Source organism: Arachis hypogaea, chromosome 14, assembly GCF_003086295.3.
Source record: "Arachis hypogaea cultivar Tifrunner chromosome 14, arahy.Tifrunner.gnm2.J5K5, whole genome shotgun sequence".
Taxonomy (NCBI): domain Eukaryota; kingdom Viridiplantae; phylum Streptophyta; class Magnoliopsida; order Fabales; family Fabaceae; genus Arachis; species Arachis hypogaea.
Window position 1 is genome coordinate 110,249,116 of NC_092049.1, and position 15,049 is coordinate 110,264,164.

At 36.0% G+C, this 15,049-nt stretch overlaps 1 protein-coding gene across 1 annotated transcript; it reads left to right on the forward strand.

Moving 5' to 3' along the window:
- The first annotated feature begins 9,453 nt into the window (after window positions 1-9,453).
- Window positions 9,454-13,627, forward strand: LOC112743680 (dnaJ protein ERDJ3A). Its single transcript, XM_025792979.3, has 7 exons — window positions 9,454-9,775; window positions 10,489-10,544; window positions 10,652-10,725; window positions 10,931-11,511; window positions 11,601-11,939; window positions 12,243-12,596; window positions 12,965-13,627. The coding sequence occupies exons 1-7, from the start codon at window positions 9,674-9,676 to the stop codon at window positions 13,250-13,252; spliced, it is 1,794 nt and encodes a 597-aa protein (XP_025648764.1). The 5' UTR covers window positions 9,454-9,673; the 3' UTR covers window positions 13,253-13,627.
- Window positions 13,628-15,049: the final 1,422 nt, after the last annotated feature.

Here is a 15,049-nt window from a genome sequence, read left to right on the forward strand (position 1 = left end):
CAATTGTGATGAGAATTGTTCGTTGCTACCACTTAACTAACCCTTACTAATTAAAGGAAAGTCAAGTGGATGAATTGACTTGAGCCACAAGTCCTAGCCAACTCCCAAGGAAAGACTAGCTTTAGTGCACTCCAAACCAATTAGCAATCTCTCCAATTATCAATCAACAAAGGAATTAGATGACTCAAGTGTCACTAATTACTCTACCTAGACCAAGAGGAACAAAATCTATACTAAAACTAAAAGAGACATTTCAACAAACACATAAAGTGCAATAGAAGTAAACATTATTAAATGCAAGAATTAAAGGAATCTACAACTACAAAAACAAGAGATCAACAATAGAAAAGCAAAGAAGACACATTTATTATGAATTACCTCTTATTGAATTGGAAGAATGTAGAAGGAACAATACTAGATCTACAACAAAATATAAGAACAACATAAAGGAAATTACAACAAAAGAATAGAAGAAGATTGAATGTAGCAACAAAGAATTGAGAGATAGAAGTGGAAGAAAGCAAAGATTAAAACCTAGATCTAAGAACTAAACCTAATCCTAATCCTAATTCTAGAGAGAAGAGAGAGCTTCTCTCTCTAGAAACTAACTCTAAACTAATCCTAATGAGTGTGTATGAACTAATGTCCCTTTGCTCTTCAATCCTTGGCTTTAAATAGCATCTTTGGCGCCAAAGTTGGTTGGGATTAGGCCCCACAACCCTTGAGAATTTGTTGGTCACGTTTTCATTAAAAAATCATAAACCAGCACCGACGCGTACGCGCACAGCACGCGTACGCGTCCATGGGGTGATTCGCAGGTGCGCGCAAGCGCCAGGTGCGCGCGCGCGTCCATGGGCGAGTTCAACTTCTTTGACTTTTCATGATTTCTCCACTTTGCATGCTTTCCTCTTCACTCCTTTGATCCATTCCTAGCCTTTTCAATCTGAAATCACTAACAAACATATCAAGGCATCTAGTGAAATCAAAGGGAGATTAAAACCATCAAATTAAGGGTCTAAAAGCATGTTTTCACATCTAAGCACAAATAAGGAGACAATCACAAAACCATGCTATTTCATTGAATAAATGTGGGTAAAAAGTTATAAAATCCCTTAAAATCAATACAAGATAAACCGTCAAAATGGGGTTTATCAACCTCCCCACACTTAAACCAAGCATGTCCTCATGCTTAAACCAAGAATGAAGCAAAGGGCATGGCATTTATTCAATGGAAACTAATTAAATGCAATCTACCTATATGCAACTATCTAAATGAATGCAATTGCTTGGTCAAAATAAATCAATTCCCAAGAAGCATATATGCACAAGGGCTAAAGACTAGCAAGTCTAATCCGCAATTGAATTGAGTTATTAAATATTTTTACAAACTTGCATGAAAGGAGATGATCATAAGTGAAAATATGTAATTGAGCATCAAACCCTCACCGGTAGTGTTTGCACTCTATTCGCTCAAGTGTTTAGGGTCGATTCTCTCAATTCTCCCCTAATCATGCTTTCCAAGATTTGTTTTTCTTCTAACAATCGACATACATTTCATGCATGCATACAAGTATCATGAGGTCTTTTCTTTAGGTTGTAATGGGGTTAGGGTCAAGGTAGGATGCATATATGGTCAAGTGAGCTTGAAGTTTGAATCTTTGATAAGCTTAGACTTCCCACCTAACCTATGACATCCTATACAATTAAGTTCTAACCTAACTACCCATTCTTCACTTTTTCACATACTCATGCATTTTCTTTTTCATTTCGCAACACTTATGCATTGATTTTATTGGACCTTACTTTGGGGCATTTTGTCCCCTTTTTATTATTTTTTTCTTCTTCTCTCTTTTTTTTTTCTTTTTCTATTTTTTTCTTTTCCATATTATTTTTCTTTTCTTTTTCTTTTCTTTTTCTTATTTTTTTTTTCTTTTTATATACAAGAACCTCAATGCATAAGGTTTTACATTTGATCAATACATGAGTATGTACCCAATTCCCAATATTTCCAATAACATTACAAAACTACCCTTTTATTCACCCAATGTCCCAAGGTTCCCACGCTTGAATGATACTCACACACACTAGCCTAAGCTAATCAAAGATCCAAATTAAGGATATTTATTGTTTTTCGCTTTAAGGCTAGTAATGTGCTAAATTAAAGAATAAGTGGGTTAAGCGTAGGCTCAAATTTGGCTAACAAAGAAAGATAAAAGGTAGGCTATATGGGCGAGTGAGCTAATGAAATGATGGCCTCAATCATATAAATGCATAAATACACAAAATAATGGGTGTAAAGAATCAAACAAATCAAAGATTACAATCATAGAAAGAGAATAATGCACACAAGAAGGAAAAATAAGTGGTTATAAGATGTAACCACGCCATTAGGCTCAAGACTCTCTTGCTTGTGTTCTTAGCTCAAAAACATGATCCACAATATATATAATTCAAGCAAGTTCTATGAAAAATTTTTACTCAAATCAATTGAGGTGCCCTATAGATAGAAATCCTTGAAAAATTTCATTATTTTGACTAAGCTTATTGTGTATACATATGCAAAAATAAGAAAATGCAAGTAAAAATCCTAAAATCCTAGAATGAAATGCAAAAGTATTGGAATTAGAAATTTGTCACCCAAGATCGCCGATCGGTCGGATGACCTCCCCACACTTAAAAGTTTGCACCGTCCTCGGTGCACTCAAAGATGAGCAAGGGGGTACGGCGACTCTCCGGATTGCTATGTGTTCTTTCTTCCGCTTCCATGGTTGCTTGTGGTGCATTCGTTATGAAAAACAAAAATATAACACCATAAGATGAGAAGATATAAAAGCAAGGAAGCATACATTGTTGGAATGAGGTAAATCACTAGAATGAGGTGAGTGAATTAGTGTGACATTAAGAAATATTAGGTGTGTGAATTCTAAATTGCGCGGTTTAGAATACACATTAGCATAAAAGCTATGTCACAAAAGAAGCATGCACTTCACTTATCCTAGTGTGCTTGAGATACTTTAAGTAAGCTTGTAAGGTAAGACAAGCATTAGAGAAGCATGAAAGCATTCAAGTCAAACATATGGATGGATATAATCATGAACACAATGCATTAAGGTAAATGCACAACATCATCCATCAAGAGGTTGCCTAATCGAGGGAAAAGGATCCAAATCACATGATGGCTAGCTACAACATGCAATTCAAAAGAGTTATAAGCTCGAAGACAATTCTCATCACTTGGTATTTTTCAAAAGGTAAGCATGAAGAACTCAAAACCAAGTAATAAAATATAACCTCAATCATAGAATCCAACAAAGATTATCTAAAAACATTCATGCTAAAATAGCATTTAGGCAATAAGGGATATAGCAATGTATAGTAAACAAAGTCAATACTCCAACACTTATGATGAAAAGAGAGAAAATAAAATGAAAACTAAACTAAAACTAACTAATCGACTAACTAACTAGCTAACTAACTAGGTAACTAAAATAATTGGTTATTGATGGTGTTTGAAAGTGTTGGATGAGGGGTAGGAGGAGGGAAGAAGAAAGGAGAAGGGAAGAAATGGAAAGAGGAGAAGAAAAGAAATGGATGGAAGAAAGGGCATCCACGCGAACGCGCACATGGCGCGGGCGCCGGGTGGTGGAATAGAGAGAGAGGCGCGGACGCGTACTCTGCGCTCACGCGTAGATGGGGATGTGGGCATGGGTGCGCACGCGTACCTTGCGCGTCTGCGTAGATGGCTAGCCAGGCCGGCGGCCTAATGTTGGCCCAAAGTTGGCACAACTCTCTGGTAAAAGTACCAGGAGTGCAGGTGGCCTAATCGACGCGCGCGCGGTATGTGCGCTTGCGCGTGTATTGCGAATTCAGCATGATGGGCGCGTACGCGCCAGGTGTGCAGACGCGCGGATGGTTTTTTTTTTTTAATGTTTTTGCACCAATCTCAGCATTCTAAACCTCCAAGCATCTACCAAAACACCCTAAAACCTTATTTAACATACTAAACTACCAATTAAACTCAACTATTTAAACAAAACATGAAATTAAACTAATTCTATCAATATGTACAAAAGAGAAAATGAAAGGATTTTACCATGGTGGGTTGTCTCCCACCTAGCACTTTTGTTTATTGTCCTTAAGTTGGACTTATGGGGAGCTCCTCATCAAGGTGGCTTGTGCTTGTATTCATCTTGGAACTCCCACCAATGCTTGGTTCTCCATTGTGCCCATAGATTCTTCATGGATTGAGCCAAGTCTTGATGGAGTTCTTCACAAGCTTGGGGCTCCCAAAGTTGATCCTCTTCTTGTAATCCGGGATCCCACACTTTGTTTTCACACCCGTCTTGAGGTTGATCATCATTATTAGTCCAACCGGGTGGTGAGTAAGGTGAATTCTCTATATAGTGGCCAACAATCCTCTTAGACCCATCTATTTGAGCACTACTCCAACCTTTATATCTCATGTTTGATGCATCAACCATAATGAGCCTTGATTTGCAACGCCAACTACGAAACATCTTTCGCTTACGCTTCATCCCACAAAGGATCCTAAGTTGACCATCCGTTTCAAGCAAGCCATACTCAAGTGGGACAATAAAGCTAATAGAAATGAATTTTACCCACTCAAGTGAAGGAGTAGATGGCCACCTAGGCAAAGATGCTTCCAAAGATCTTGACAAAGCATAACCAACCCCCGTTCTTCTATTTCTAGGGACTTCCACCTCTTCACAAGATTTCTCTAATTCAATCCTTTGTTCATTAATAATCAAACTATCTAAGCCTTTTCCCTTAATCAAACTATAATTGGGAGGGTGAAAGGAGTTTACCTCCACAACCTTTTCAAATGTACCGGGAGAAGGTTCTTCAAGTTCAAAGGATTCTCCACTACTAGGACTTGATGCTTGCTCTTTATTGCCATGGGAACTCAGTTCTTGCTCTCTCCCATCCAAGTCTTCATATGGAATATGCCTTGGACGGTGTGCACTTTCCTCCCTAGCATCAATTTCAATCATCTTGGAGGGGTTTTCTTCAACTCTATGTTCCCATGGAAGCTCCGCATCTCCTAAGTCTTCTACCACTTCTTCCTTGTCTTCAACAATTAAAGCTTCCTCCAATTGTTCCAATACAAAGCAACTTCCCTCATTTTCCACCGGAGTTTCCAATCTCTCCTTCATGCTATGTTCTTCATTTGATTCTCCACATGTAGCCATGGGAGTTCCTTGAGTGTTCAAGCATTGGGAGGCTAATTGATTTGTTACCGCATCCAAGGTGGCCATGAAATTTTGCACATCCCTTTTCATCTCTTCTTGCCCTTGAACAAGAACACCAAGGGTTTCATCCATTAGAGGTTGGGGTGGACGGAAGGATTCATCATTTTGGGGGAAAGGTTCATAGTAGGAAGATGGTTCTTCTTGGTAGAGTTTTGGTGGTTCAATGTTTTCCACTCCTTCCACTTGTTGCACAACACACTCCATGGTTGCTTGATATTGATCCAATGCTTCCTTGAGACGATCCCTTGACTCTTGTTCCTCTTGGATAATATGATTAGGATCATGTGGCTCTTGGATCAATGGATATGAGTATTCTTCCATGGGAAGTTGTGGTGGAAAGTAGTATTCATCTTGTGGTTGAAAATTTTCATATATTGGAGGTGGTTTATTTTGGTAATAATGTGGAGGAGCTGGCTCTTGAAAATGTTGATGTTGGCGTGATGGTGGCTCTATGTGTGGTTCATATTGCTCATATGGTTGTTGGTAGGATGGATATGGATTAGGGTCATATGAAGATGGTTGGTAAGGAGGGGCTTGTGAGTATGGTTGGGAGTTATGTTGAGGGTATGGATCATAGGCATATGGTGGTGGTTCTTGAAAATCACAAGGTGAGTCACCATAGCCATTGGATTGGTATGCATCATAGAATGGCTCTTCTTCATAGTGCATTGGTGGAGGTTGTTGCCATGAAGATTGATCATATGCATATGGCTACTTCCACCTTTGGTCATCCCATTCTTGATACACATCTTCATTATAGTCCTCATCACCTACAACATAATTGTAACTACACTCATAGCCAAAGTGAGAATTCATGATAGCAAGAGGAACATGAAAACAAAATCAAATAAGAAGCAAGAAAATTAAATCCTAAAACTAGTAAGAGCTAACAAAAGCAAACATATTCACAGTATTCACATGTATACAATAACCAATAACATAACACCATTGCAAATCCCCGGCAACAGCGCCATTTTTGATGATTGGATTTTTGATGGTATAGAATTTCACAAATGAATTCTCGTTGCAAGTATAGTTTCTAAACCAATCACTAATCCTTTCATACAAAAAGTTGTTTGTCACTAAAACAAACCCCTAAAATTAATAACCAAAGTATTCAAACCTCGGGTCGTTCTCCCTAGGAATTACAATAAAGTGTCTTGTTATTGGTTATGAGTTATTTTGGGGTTTTGGATAAGAAGCATGAAAAGTAAATGGCAATGAAAATAAACTAACAACTATAAAAGGCTCTTGGCAAGGTATGAAAATTAGAAGTCCTATCCTAGTTATCCTTCTCAATTGTGATGAGAATTGTTCGTTGCTACCACTTAACTAACCCTTACTAATTAAAGGAAAGTCAAGTGGATGAATTGACTTGAGCCACAAGTCCTAGCCAACTCCCAAGGAAAGACTAGCTTTAGTGCACTCCAAACCAATTAGCAATCTCTCCAATTATCAATCAACAAAGGAATTAGATGACTCAAGTGTCACTAATTACTCTACCTAGACCAAGAGGAACAAAATCTACACTAAAACTAAAAGAGACATTTCAACAAACACATAAAGTGCAATAGAAGTAAACATTATTAAATGCAAGAATTAAAGGAATCTACAACTACAAAAACAAGAGATCAACAATAGAAAAGCAAAGAAGACACATTTATTATGAATTACCTCTTATTGAATTGGAAGAATGTAGAAGGAACAATACTAGATCTACAACAAAATATAAGAACAACATAAAGGAAATTACAACAAAAGAATAGAAGAAGATTGAATGTAGCAACAAAGAATTGAGAGATAGAAGTGGAAGAAAGCAAAGATTAAAACCTAGATCTAAGAACTAAACCTAATCCTAATCCTAATTCTAGAGAGAAGGGAGAGCTTCTCTCTCTAGAAACTAACTCTAAACTAATCCTAATGAGTGTGTATGAACTAATGTCCCTTTGCTCTTCAATCCTTGGCTTTAAATAGCATCTTTGGCGCCAAAGTTGGTTGGGATTGGGCCCCACAACCCTTGAGAACTCGTTGGTCACGTTTTCATTAAAAAATCATAAACCAGCACCGACGCGTACGCGCACAGCACGCGTACGCGTCCATGGGGTGATTCGCAGGTGCGCGCAAGCGCCAGGTGCGCGCGCGCGTCCATGGGCGAGTTCAACTTCTTTGACTTTTCATGATTTCTCCACTTTGCATGCTTTTCTCTTCACTCCTTTGATCCATTCCTAGCCTTTTCAATCTGAAATCACTAACAAACATATCAAGGCATCTAGTGGAATCAAAGGGAGATTAAAACCATCAAATTAAGGGTCTAAAAGCATGTTTTCACATCTAAGCACAAATAAGGAGACAATCACAAAACCATGCTATTTCATTGAATAAATGTGGGTAAAAGGTGATAAAATCCCTTAAAATCAATACAAGATAAACCGTCAAAATGGGGTTTATCACCAGGTCGAACTGATGGGTCCAATTCAGTTTTCAAAACATTTATTTTCTCTGTTAGGCGTTACTATTCTATTGTTTATCAAAACAAAAAATCTAAATGAACGAATAAAATTGGATGACCGTATAAAATATTTTTTTTTATCAAAATTAAACTCTTTATTTAAGACATCTAATTTTACAAAGACTAAATTAATCGTGATTTTTAGAAACTAATTTAATTAGAATAAAACTCTACAACCAAGTAAAATACTTAATCGCCAATGAGTAATAACTCAAATGGCATAGTCTCCCCATACTCAATTAAGAGGTTGCGGGTTCGAGTCTCCTATTTTTGGTAAAAAAAAAAGTAAAATACTTAATCAAATTCAACCAAGTTGTTATAACCGTTTTCCACACTCTTCGTGTTCCTCCTCCTCCTCCTCCTCCCGCACTAATGTTGCTACTTCTTTTTTTTCCCATCTTTTTCTTTCATTGTCATCGTCATCACCATTATCACACCACAACCTCTATCTTCTCTTCCTCCTTCTCTTTTTTCTTTTCTCATTTGAATTTTTCCATCTCTTCTTTCTTTTTTCTCCTCTTCCTCCATCATGGTTATTATTATCATCGTCGTCTTTTTCTTATATGTATAACAGTTCAAATCCAGAATGCACTGAAATTCCTTAATGATAAGGACACACAAACAAACTCAATTCAAAACAATTTCAGACCAAAAGTGCACCTTATTTATATTCAAAATGCACCGAAATTAAATTCCGAATTCATTAAAATTAAATCCAAAATACATCGAAATTACTTAATAATAACGACATACAAACAAACTCCATTCAAAACAAGCACAGTTTACTTAATAATAACTCAAAACAATTCCTCCTCCTTCATTATCATCATCATCTTTTTTTTGTTCAACTTATCCTTCTTGTTTTACCTTCTCATGATTCTTCTTGTTTTATTCTCTTAACAAGAATAAAAATAAGAAAACATCAAACAAAGAAGAAAAAATACATAATGCTGCAATATCAGTAAAAAGAAGAGAAACCTACATTCATTCAATTAAATAAGATTCAATACAATATATACATGTTCATTCAAGTTTAATATGAGAAACAATACTCTTAAAAAAAGAAATAAGAGTAACAGAAAAAAAAAAGAATAATAAAAAAAATACAGCATTAAAAAAGACATTTTTGTATATTTATAACAAAATTTTGATACCAAAACTTAAAAATCGGTCTGATATTATTAAAAGATTTTGATATTTTTTATTCTATAAAATTCTATATAATTTAAAATTTTTCTTTTTTCTCTTTCTCTTATTCCTCTATATCTTCTGTGTCTTCTTTTTCATTTTTATTTTTTTATCTTTCTTTTTTTATTTTATATTTTTATTATTTTTTGTTTTATTATCTTAAAAAAATAAAAAAAAAATTAAATAAAAAAATAACTGCAATATCAAAAAAAAAAAAAAACGACGAAAAAACAAATAAAATATAGCAACTACAGCACCAATACAAAAAGCAAAAGAGGCGCATGAAAAGATAAGAAAGAAGGGGAAAAAAAAAAAAAGCGACATGATTTTACACATATGTACCCATTTAGACTTGCTTAGTGCTTACTGTCACGTAGCCGCGATAAGTTGCTAGTCTTGTATGAAAATATACAAGAATCCTAAAATCTGATTGGTTGATATGCGCTGGTGTCCCAATAAAATAGCCACGTGTATCTAAAACTGGCTAACTCCCTTAACCTCGAAGTATCTAGATTTTCTCCCCCGCGAACCTATTTAACCGCCAAAGCTTCTTAATCGTCCGTCATCATCACCGTTAATCGCCATTATTTTCATCTGAAATTAAAGAAAAAAGACAAACGAAAGAAAGAAAACGCAGGCTCTCACGATTCTGAATCATTGCCACACACAAGAATAGAGAGTCTCCGTCGAATATACCGATCCGGGTATGAAGACCCGTTCATCCAAATGGGTTATTTGCGTCTTGGTCACTCTCTTCTGCTTCCTCGCGTGCTTCAAAATCGAAGCCAAAGCCATCGACCCTTACAAGGTTAGCTTCGCACTCCTCTTTTTTTCTTCCCCTCAATTGAGTGTTCTCAAAAGTAGGGCTTTCGAGAATTTGATAAATTACAGGAACAAAACTGGTGCAAAAGGTGTTAATTTTGCAGGGGTTAGTCATTATTGTGGGGTTTCAACTTTCAAGTGGATAATTGGTGATGTAGTTGCATCGTTGCATGCTTGGCAATATATATACTTTTTTCTTTCTATGATCTTGCCTTTTAGTTCTAGTTGCTATTTGATACTAAATATGGGGCTAATCTAAAATCGATGAAATTTGGGGGTTGGAACTTGCAAAATTGGATTTTTTCCATGCCATAATTTGATTTTCGCTTGTAGTCTTGATCCGCATTACAAGAATTTGGATAATCTCTCTGTTTTTCTTGGTTTGACTGTAGAAAACAATGTTAAGCTAGTTCTAATGAGTGACTTTTGGATGTTTGAATTGAATATTCATTTTTTCAAGTCATTGTCTTTAGTTGCAACGAAAACCTGAATTTTTATGTATTTGTATGGTTTGAGAGTATAAACCTGCAAGGCTGCAAGAAGCAAGTTATTGTCTTCTATTTTGAATATGTACATTGATAACTATTTGTTTGGAGCTGTCTTTGAGAAAGAATCGAGATAGTTTTCCAAGCAAAAATAAAAGGTTTGATTATTAATGTTGATTGTGTTCATAAACTGAATTTTAATGTTTTTCATCAGGTTCTTGGGGTTGATAAGAATGCAAGTCAGAGGGAAATTCAGAAGGCTTTCCACAAGTATGTTCACACCTCTGATGTCGATGTTGTTCTTGATGCTTGTCATTTTCACATATGATTGATTTTCTTTGTTTATTTTGGTTCATTTTCTTTTTCCTGCTTTTCAGGCTCTCTCTTCAGTATCACCCTGACAAGAACAAAGCCAAGGGTGCACAAGAGAAGTTTGCTCAGATTAACAACGGTACACAAAGTCTCTTTCTCTCTCTCAGACACACACAGACACAGAGACACGCCGCACCTCAAAAAAGAGGCTCATACTGAAACAAAGATTTGATACCGTTGTTCATTACTTCATTATATGATAGTCTTTTATTGTTTTGCTTGCTTTCTTTGTCGAAACATTTTTTGTTTGGGATGTTAATATTCTTTTTCGTCCTTTTCAACAGCGTATGAGATTTTATCTGATGAGGAGAAAAGGAAGAATTATGACATGTATGGTGATGAGAAAGGACATCCTGGATTTGAAGCTGGCCAAGCTGGAGGTCAGGGTGGATATTCTTATTTCACGGGTGGTGGACCGGGACAAAACCAGTTCAACTTCAGACCAGGGGACTGGCAGGGTATGGGTGGGCAAGGAGGAGGATCGAAGTCATTCTCCTTTTCCTTTGGTGGGCCTGGTGGTGGTGGGTCCGGTGGATCTGGCGGTTCTTTTGGATTCGATTTGAATGATATTTTTGGAAGTTTTTTTGGCGGTGGCAGAGGAGGTGGTGGGAGTCAGTTTGGGGGTTTTGGCAGCGGTTCAACTGGTTCTCAATTTGGAGGTTTTGGTAGTTCAACTGGTTCTCAATCTGCGTCCAAGAAATCCTCTAAAAGCTTTAAAGCCATAAATTCACGAGTATATGAGAAAGAAATATTTGATCAGGGGATGACGTGGATTTTGTTAGCTTATACACCATCATTGAAGGGGATCCAACACTTCGAATCTGTCTCTGAGGAGACTTCCAGTTCATTGCAAGGGGCATTGAAGGTTCTTATTTATCTTTAAACCTTTCTCAGTTTTGTTGATTACTTGATTGTTTGGAGCTCCATTGCTTATTTTTCTCCATTATGTTACAGGTTGGAAGTATTAATTGTGAAAAGGAAATATCATTCTGTAAGGAGATTGGTGTGAATCCGCGCAGAGCTCCACGGCTTTTTGTTTATTCTTACAAGGAGAATGAAAAGGGTTCTCTGGTTGAGTATACTGGTGACTTGTCTGTTAAGGATTTGAAGGCTTTTTGTCAAGAACACTTGCCTAGGCTTTCCAAACGGATTGACGTGAAATCTCTTGATCAATTAAGCACTACTGGAAAGTTGCCTAGGGTGATGCTTCTCTCGACCAAAAAAGACACTCCTGTAATCTGGCGTGTGCTTAGTGGCTTGTATCAAAAGCGCTTGGCATTCAATGATGCACAGGTATACACAGGGTCTCCCCCTTTGTTTAGAAGTTAAGGGAAGATAATAATTTGGCTGTTTGTGAGTTGTGGCTTTGGAGGAATAGGACTGGAAGGCAAGGGCTTGAATGGTAATTATGAGTTCGAGTTACACTCTTTAAGCCCTGATATTTTCTCTCTGTCCCTCTAAAACCTCAACTTACAAACGTTCATAAGTACTTGTCTGGTATTTTTAAGTTTGCATTCAGCTTTAAACCAAGAATATTTTGGTATTTTTAAGTTCATATTCAGCTTTAAACATTTATTTTGTGCTTATCATTTGTAGGTTCAAGATGTTTCTGATCCAAGAGTGAAAAAGCTAGGAGTTGATGGACTTCCAGCTATTGTGGGTTGGCTACCTAATGGAGAGAAGCGCATTTTGAAATCAGGGATTTCTGTAAAAGATTTGAAATCTGCAGTTGTTGATCTTAGTAGTCTACTTGATAGTTTTGAAAAATTATGTAAAAAGGAAGCATCTGGGCATGCTAGGAAGACGCAAACTGATTCTGAAGAGGGACACATACAGTTGCTTTCTAAGTCTAACTTTGAGGAGCTATGTGGTGATAAAGCTCCGGTATGCATCATTGGTGCCTTCAGGTCTTCTAAAGCCAGAGAAAAGCTAGAGTCAATTCTCTCTCAGGTAAGTGTAATTTCCATTTTGGTCCATGTTTGTTTTGCTCTTTGGAGAGGTCAAACCTAAGTTTAATGGTACCAAAATGAATTTGCACCATTCTAATGATTAATTCTTCAATGTACTAATGTGTCTAATTTTGTTATTTTGGATGTAAAAAATGCTATATGGGCATAAAAAATTCAGCCACCTTGTATGTGTATAAATACATGTGTTGATTTAACTTATTTTCAATGTGTATTTTGTATTTCTACATGTATTTTATATTGGTGGCCGATTTTTTATGTACACATAGCATGGTTGTTTTGAAATAGAGGTAGCAGTATAATTTTATTTTATGCAAAGCTCTCACAGGGAGAGAACTTTTTTCATTTTAGGTCTCCCAGAAATCACTTTCAAGGCGACCAAATCAAGGAGCAAGCTCTAGGGATTCAATATCCTATGCGCTCTTAGATGCTGCAAAGCAAGAATCATTTCTAAAAGCATTCACCAAGACAGATTACAAGTCATCAGATAAATTGTTGATCGCCTACAAGCCTAGGAGAGGTAAATACACTGTATTTAAGGGTGATATGACAATGGAGGAGGTTGAGAATTTCATCAGCTCAGTCCTCAGTGGAGATATACCCTTCAGGGAAACACAAAATAAACCTCTACTCAAGTAGAAGATTAAACAATAATGATGGGTTTTGCAGCACTTTTGGTTATGCCAACCCATGTACATAACTCACAGAATAGGGTCTTTTGTATTTTATACCAGCAAAGAATATATGGAGGTTTTAAAAGAAAAAATGCTAATTGAATATTGATGCGTCATGCATGGGATAATGGGATGCTGCATCTTGCTCTCACCGTCACTGGCAATTTTGCTTTGAGAACAGACTACAATGAATTTTGTTCTTTAGACATGTGATGTGCTTGGTGGAATGATGAGCATGTAGAGTTGTAGTCATGGGTGTGGCATTATCTAAAAATGTCCTTGAGGCAACTGTAAAGAATACTCAAAAATAGATCATAATGAGAGATATATTCAGAATCAATTCTATCAGAGTATTCTATAAGCTGCGCATTAGTATACTGTTTGATATAACCATTTGTTGTCGTTGATTTTTCTTTATTTTTTTTTTGTTTGTGCGTGGCGGTGTTGATATATTTTGGCGCTTTGATGTTCATTTTTTGTGGTGGGTATAGAGAGGGCTTTGTGATAAAAAGGTTTATTAGTCCTGTGGGAGTTTTCATCTTGCAAGATTTTAATTTAACTTTAACCTCCGAGACCAAATTTTTTTTAGACTTTAACCTCGAATGAAATAATAATGACTGCAAGCTGTGGATGGTAATGGTAGTCGGTAGATATCTCCAGAAAAATGAAACAATGTATTTATTATTAGATTATCTGAGGAATTGATACATACATAATAAACCGTCTTTGAAGATTTTTCATTTTAATAATAAAATTGCTAGTCAATTGTCAAAGATATTCATTTCAAATTTAGAATAAAAAATAAATCTCCACTCTTGTACGTATTGCAACTTGCATGCATTAACATTTTCCTGACACGAGGCGAAGATTTCAATATTTCCAGAGTATAAAAAACAACGTGGTGAGTGGTGACCCCTTTTAACGTAATTAAAAAAGGGTCACTCTTTATTGGATTCTATTACCACAGGCTTTCTGGTTTGTTGCCTCAATAAATCAGTGGATCTGGTTTCTTAATAGCAAAAGAACAAGAGTAAGTAAGAAATAAATAAAGACAAAATATAAGGAAATAACGTTTTTTTTTAAATAATATAAATAATAGATAAAAAAATTAGTCTTAATTTAAAATTTAAAATTTAAATTAATTAAGTTTATTTATGTTTAGTGAACTTGAGATGTAATTCATTGTTTATATTATTTATAATTTCTGTTGTCAATTAAACAGAATTGATAAGTAAATAAACCATGAATTCCGTGAAATCGTTTAGATTAAGGTGGGTGTTTAAGTTGTAAATAGAGAATCTCAACTAAGTTTATAAAAAATTGAAGCATAAAATGAAACTTAGCAAGTTGAGCAACTTGTATCATTAAAAGGTATATGGCACAGTTTGGTCCATAAGCTATTTTAAAGTTCTATTATCAAATACTAGGAATGAACAAAAATATATTAAAGTACGTATGTAGTAAATTGTTTAGAGTCGGAGAAATATAGAATTACAATTACTTTTCGCCAATACAAATGTGAAAGCTTAAAGAGTTGAACCGTTATTTCTAATTTTGTTGTTCATAATTCAAGGGGTCAAGGGTCAAGAGTCAAAGACAGTGGACACGAGATTTCTAGTTTCTTTATAGTGTATTAGTGTTACCTGTTGCCGTTGTTCGCCAATGGTTTGGAACGAAATTTCTGGAACAACTCAACATATTTTTGCTATGAGTTGTGAGGATTATATTAACAAATGTCAAATAACAATAATCAAGATATGAT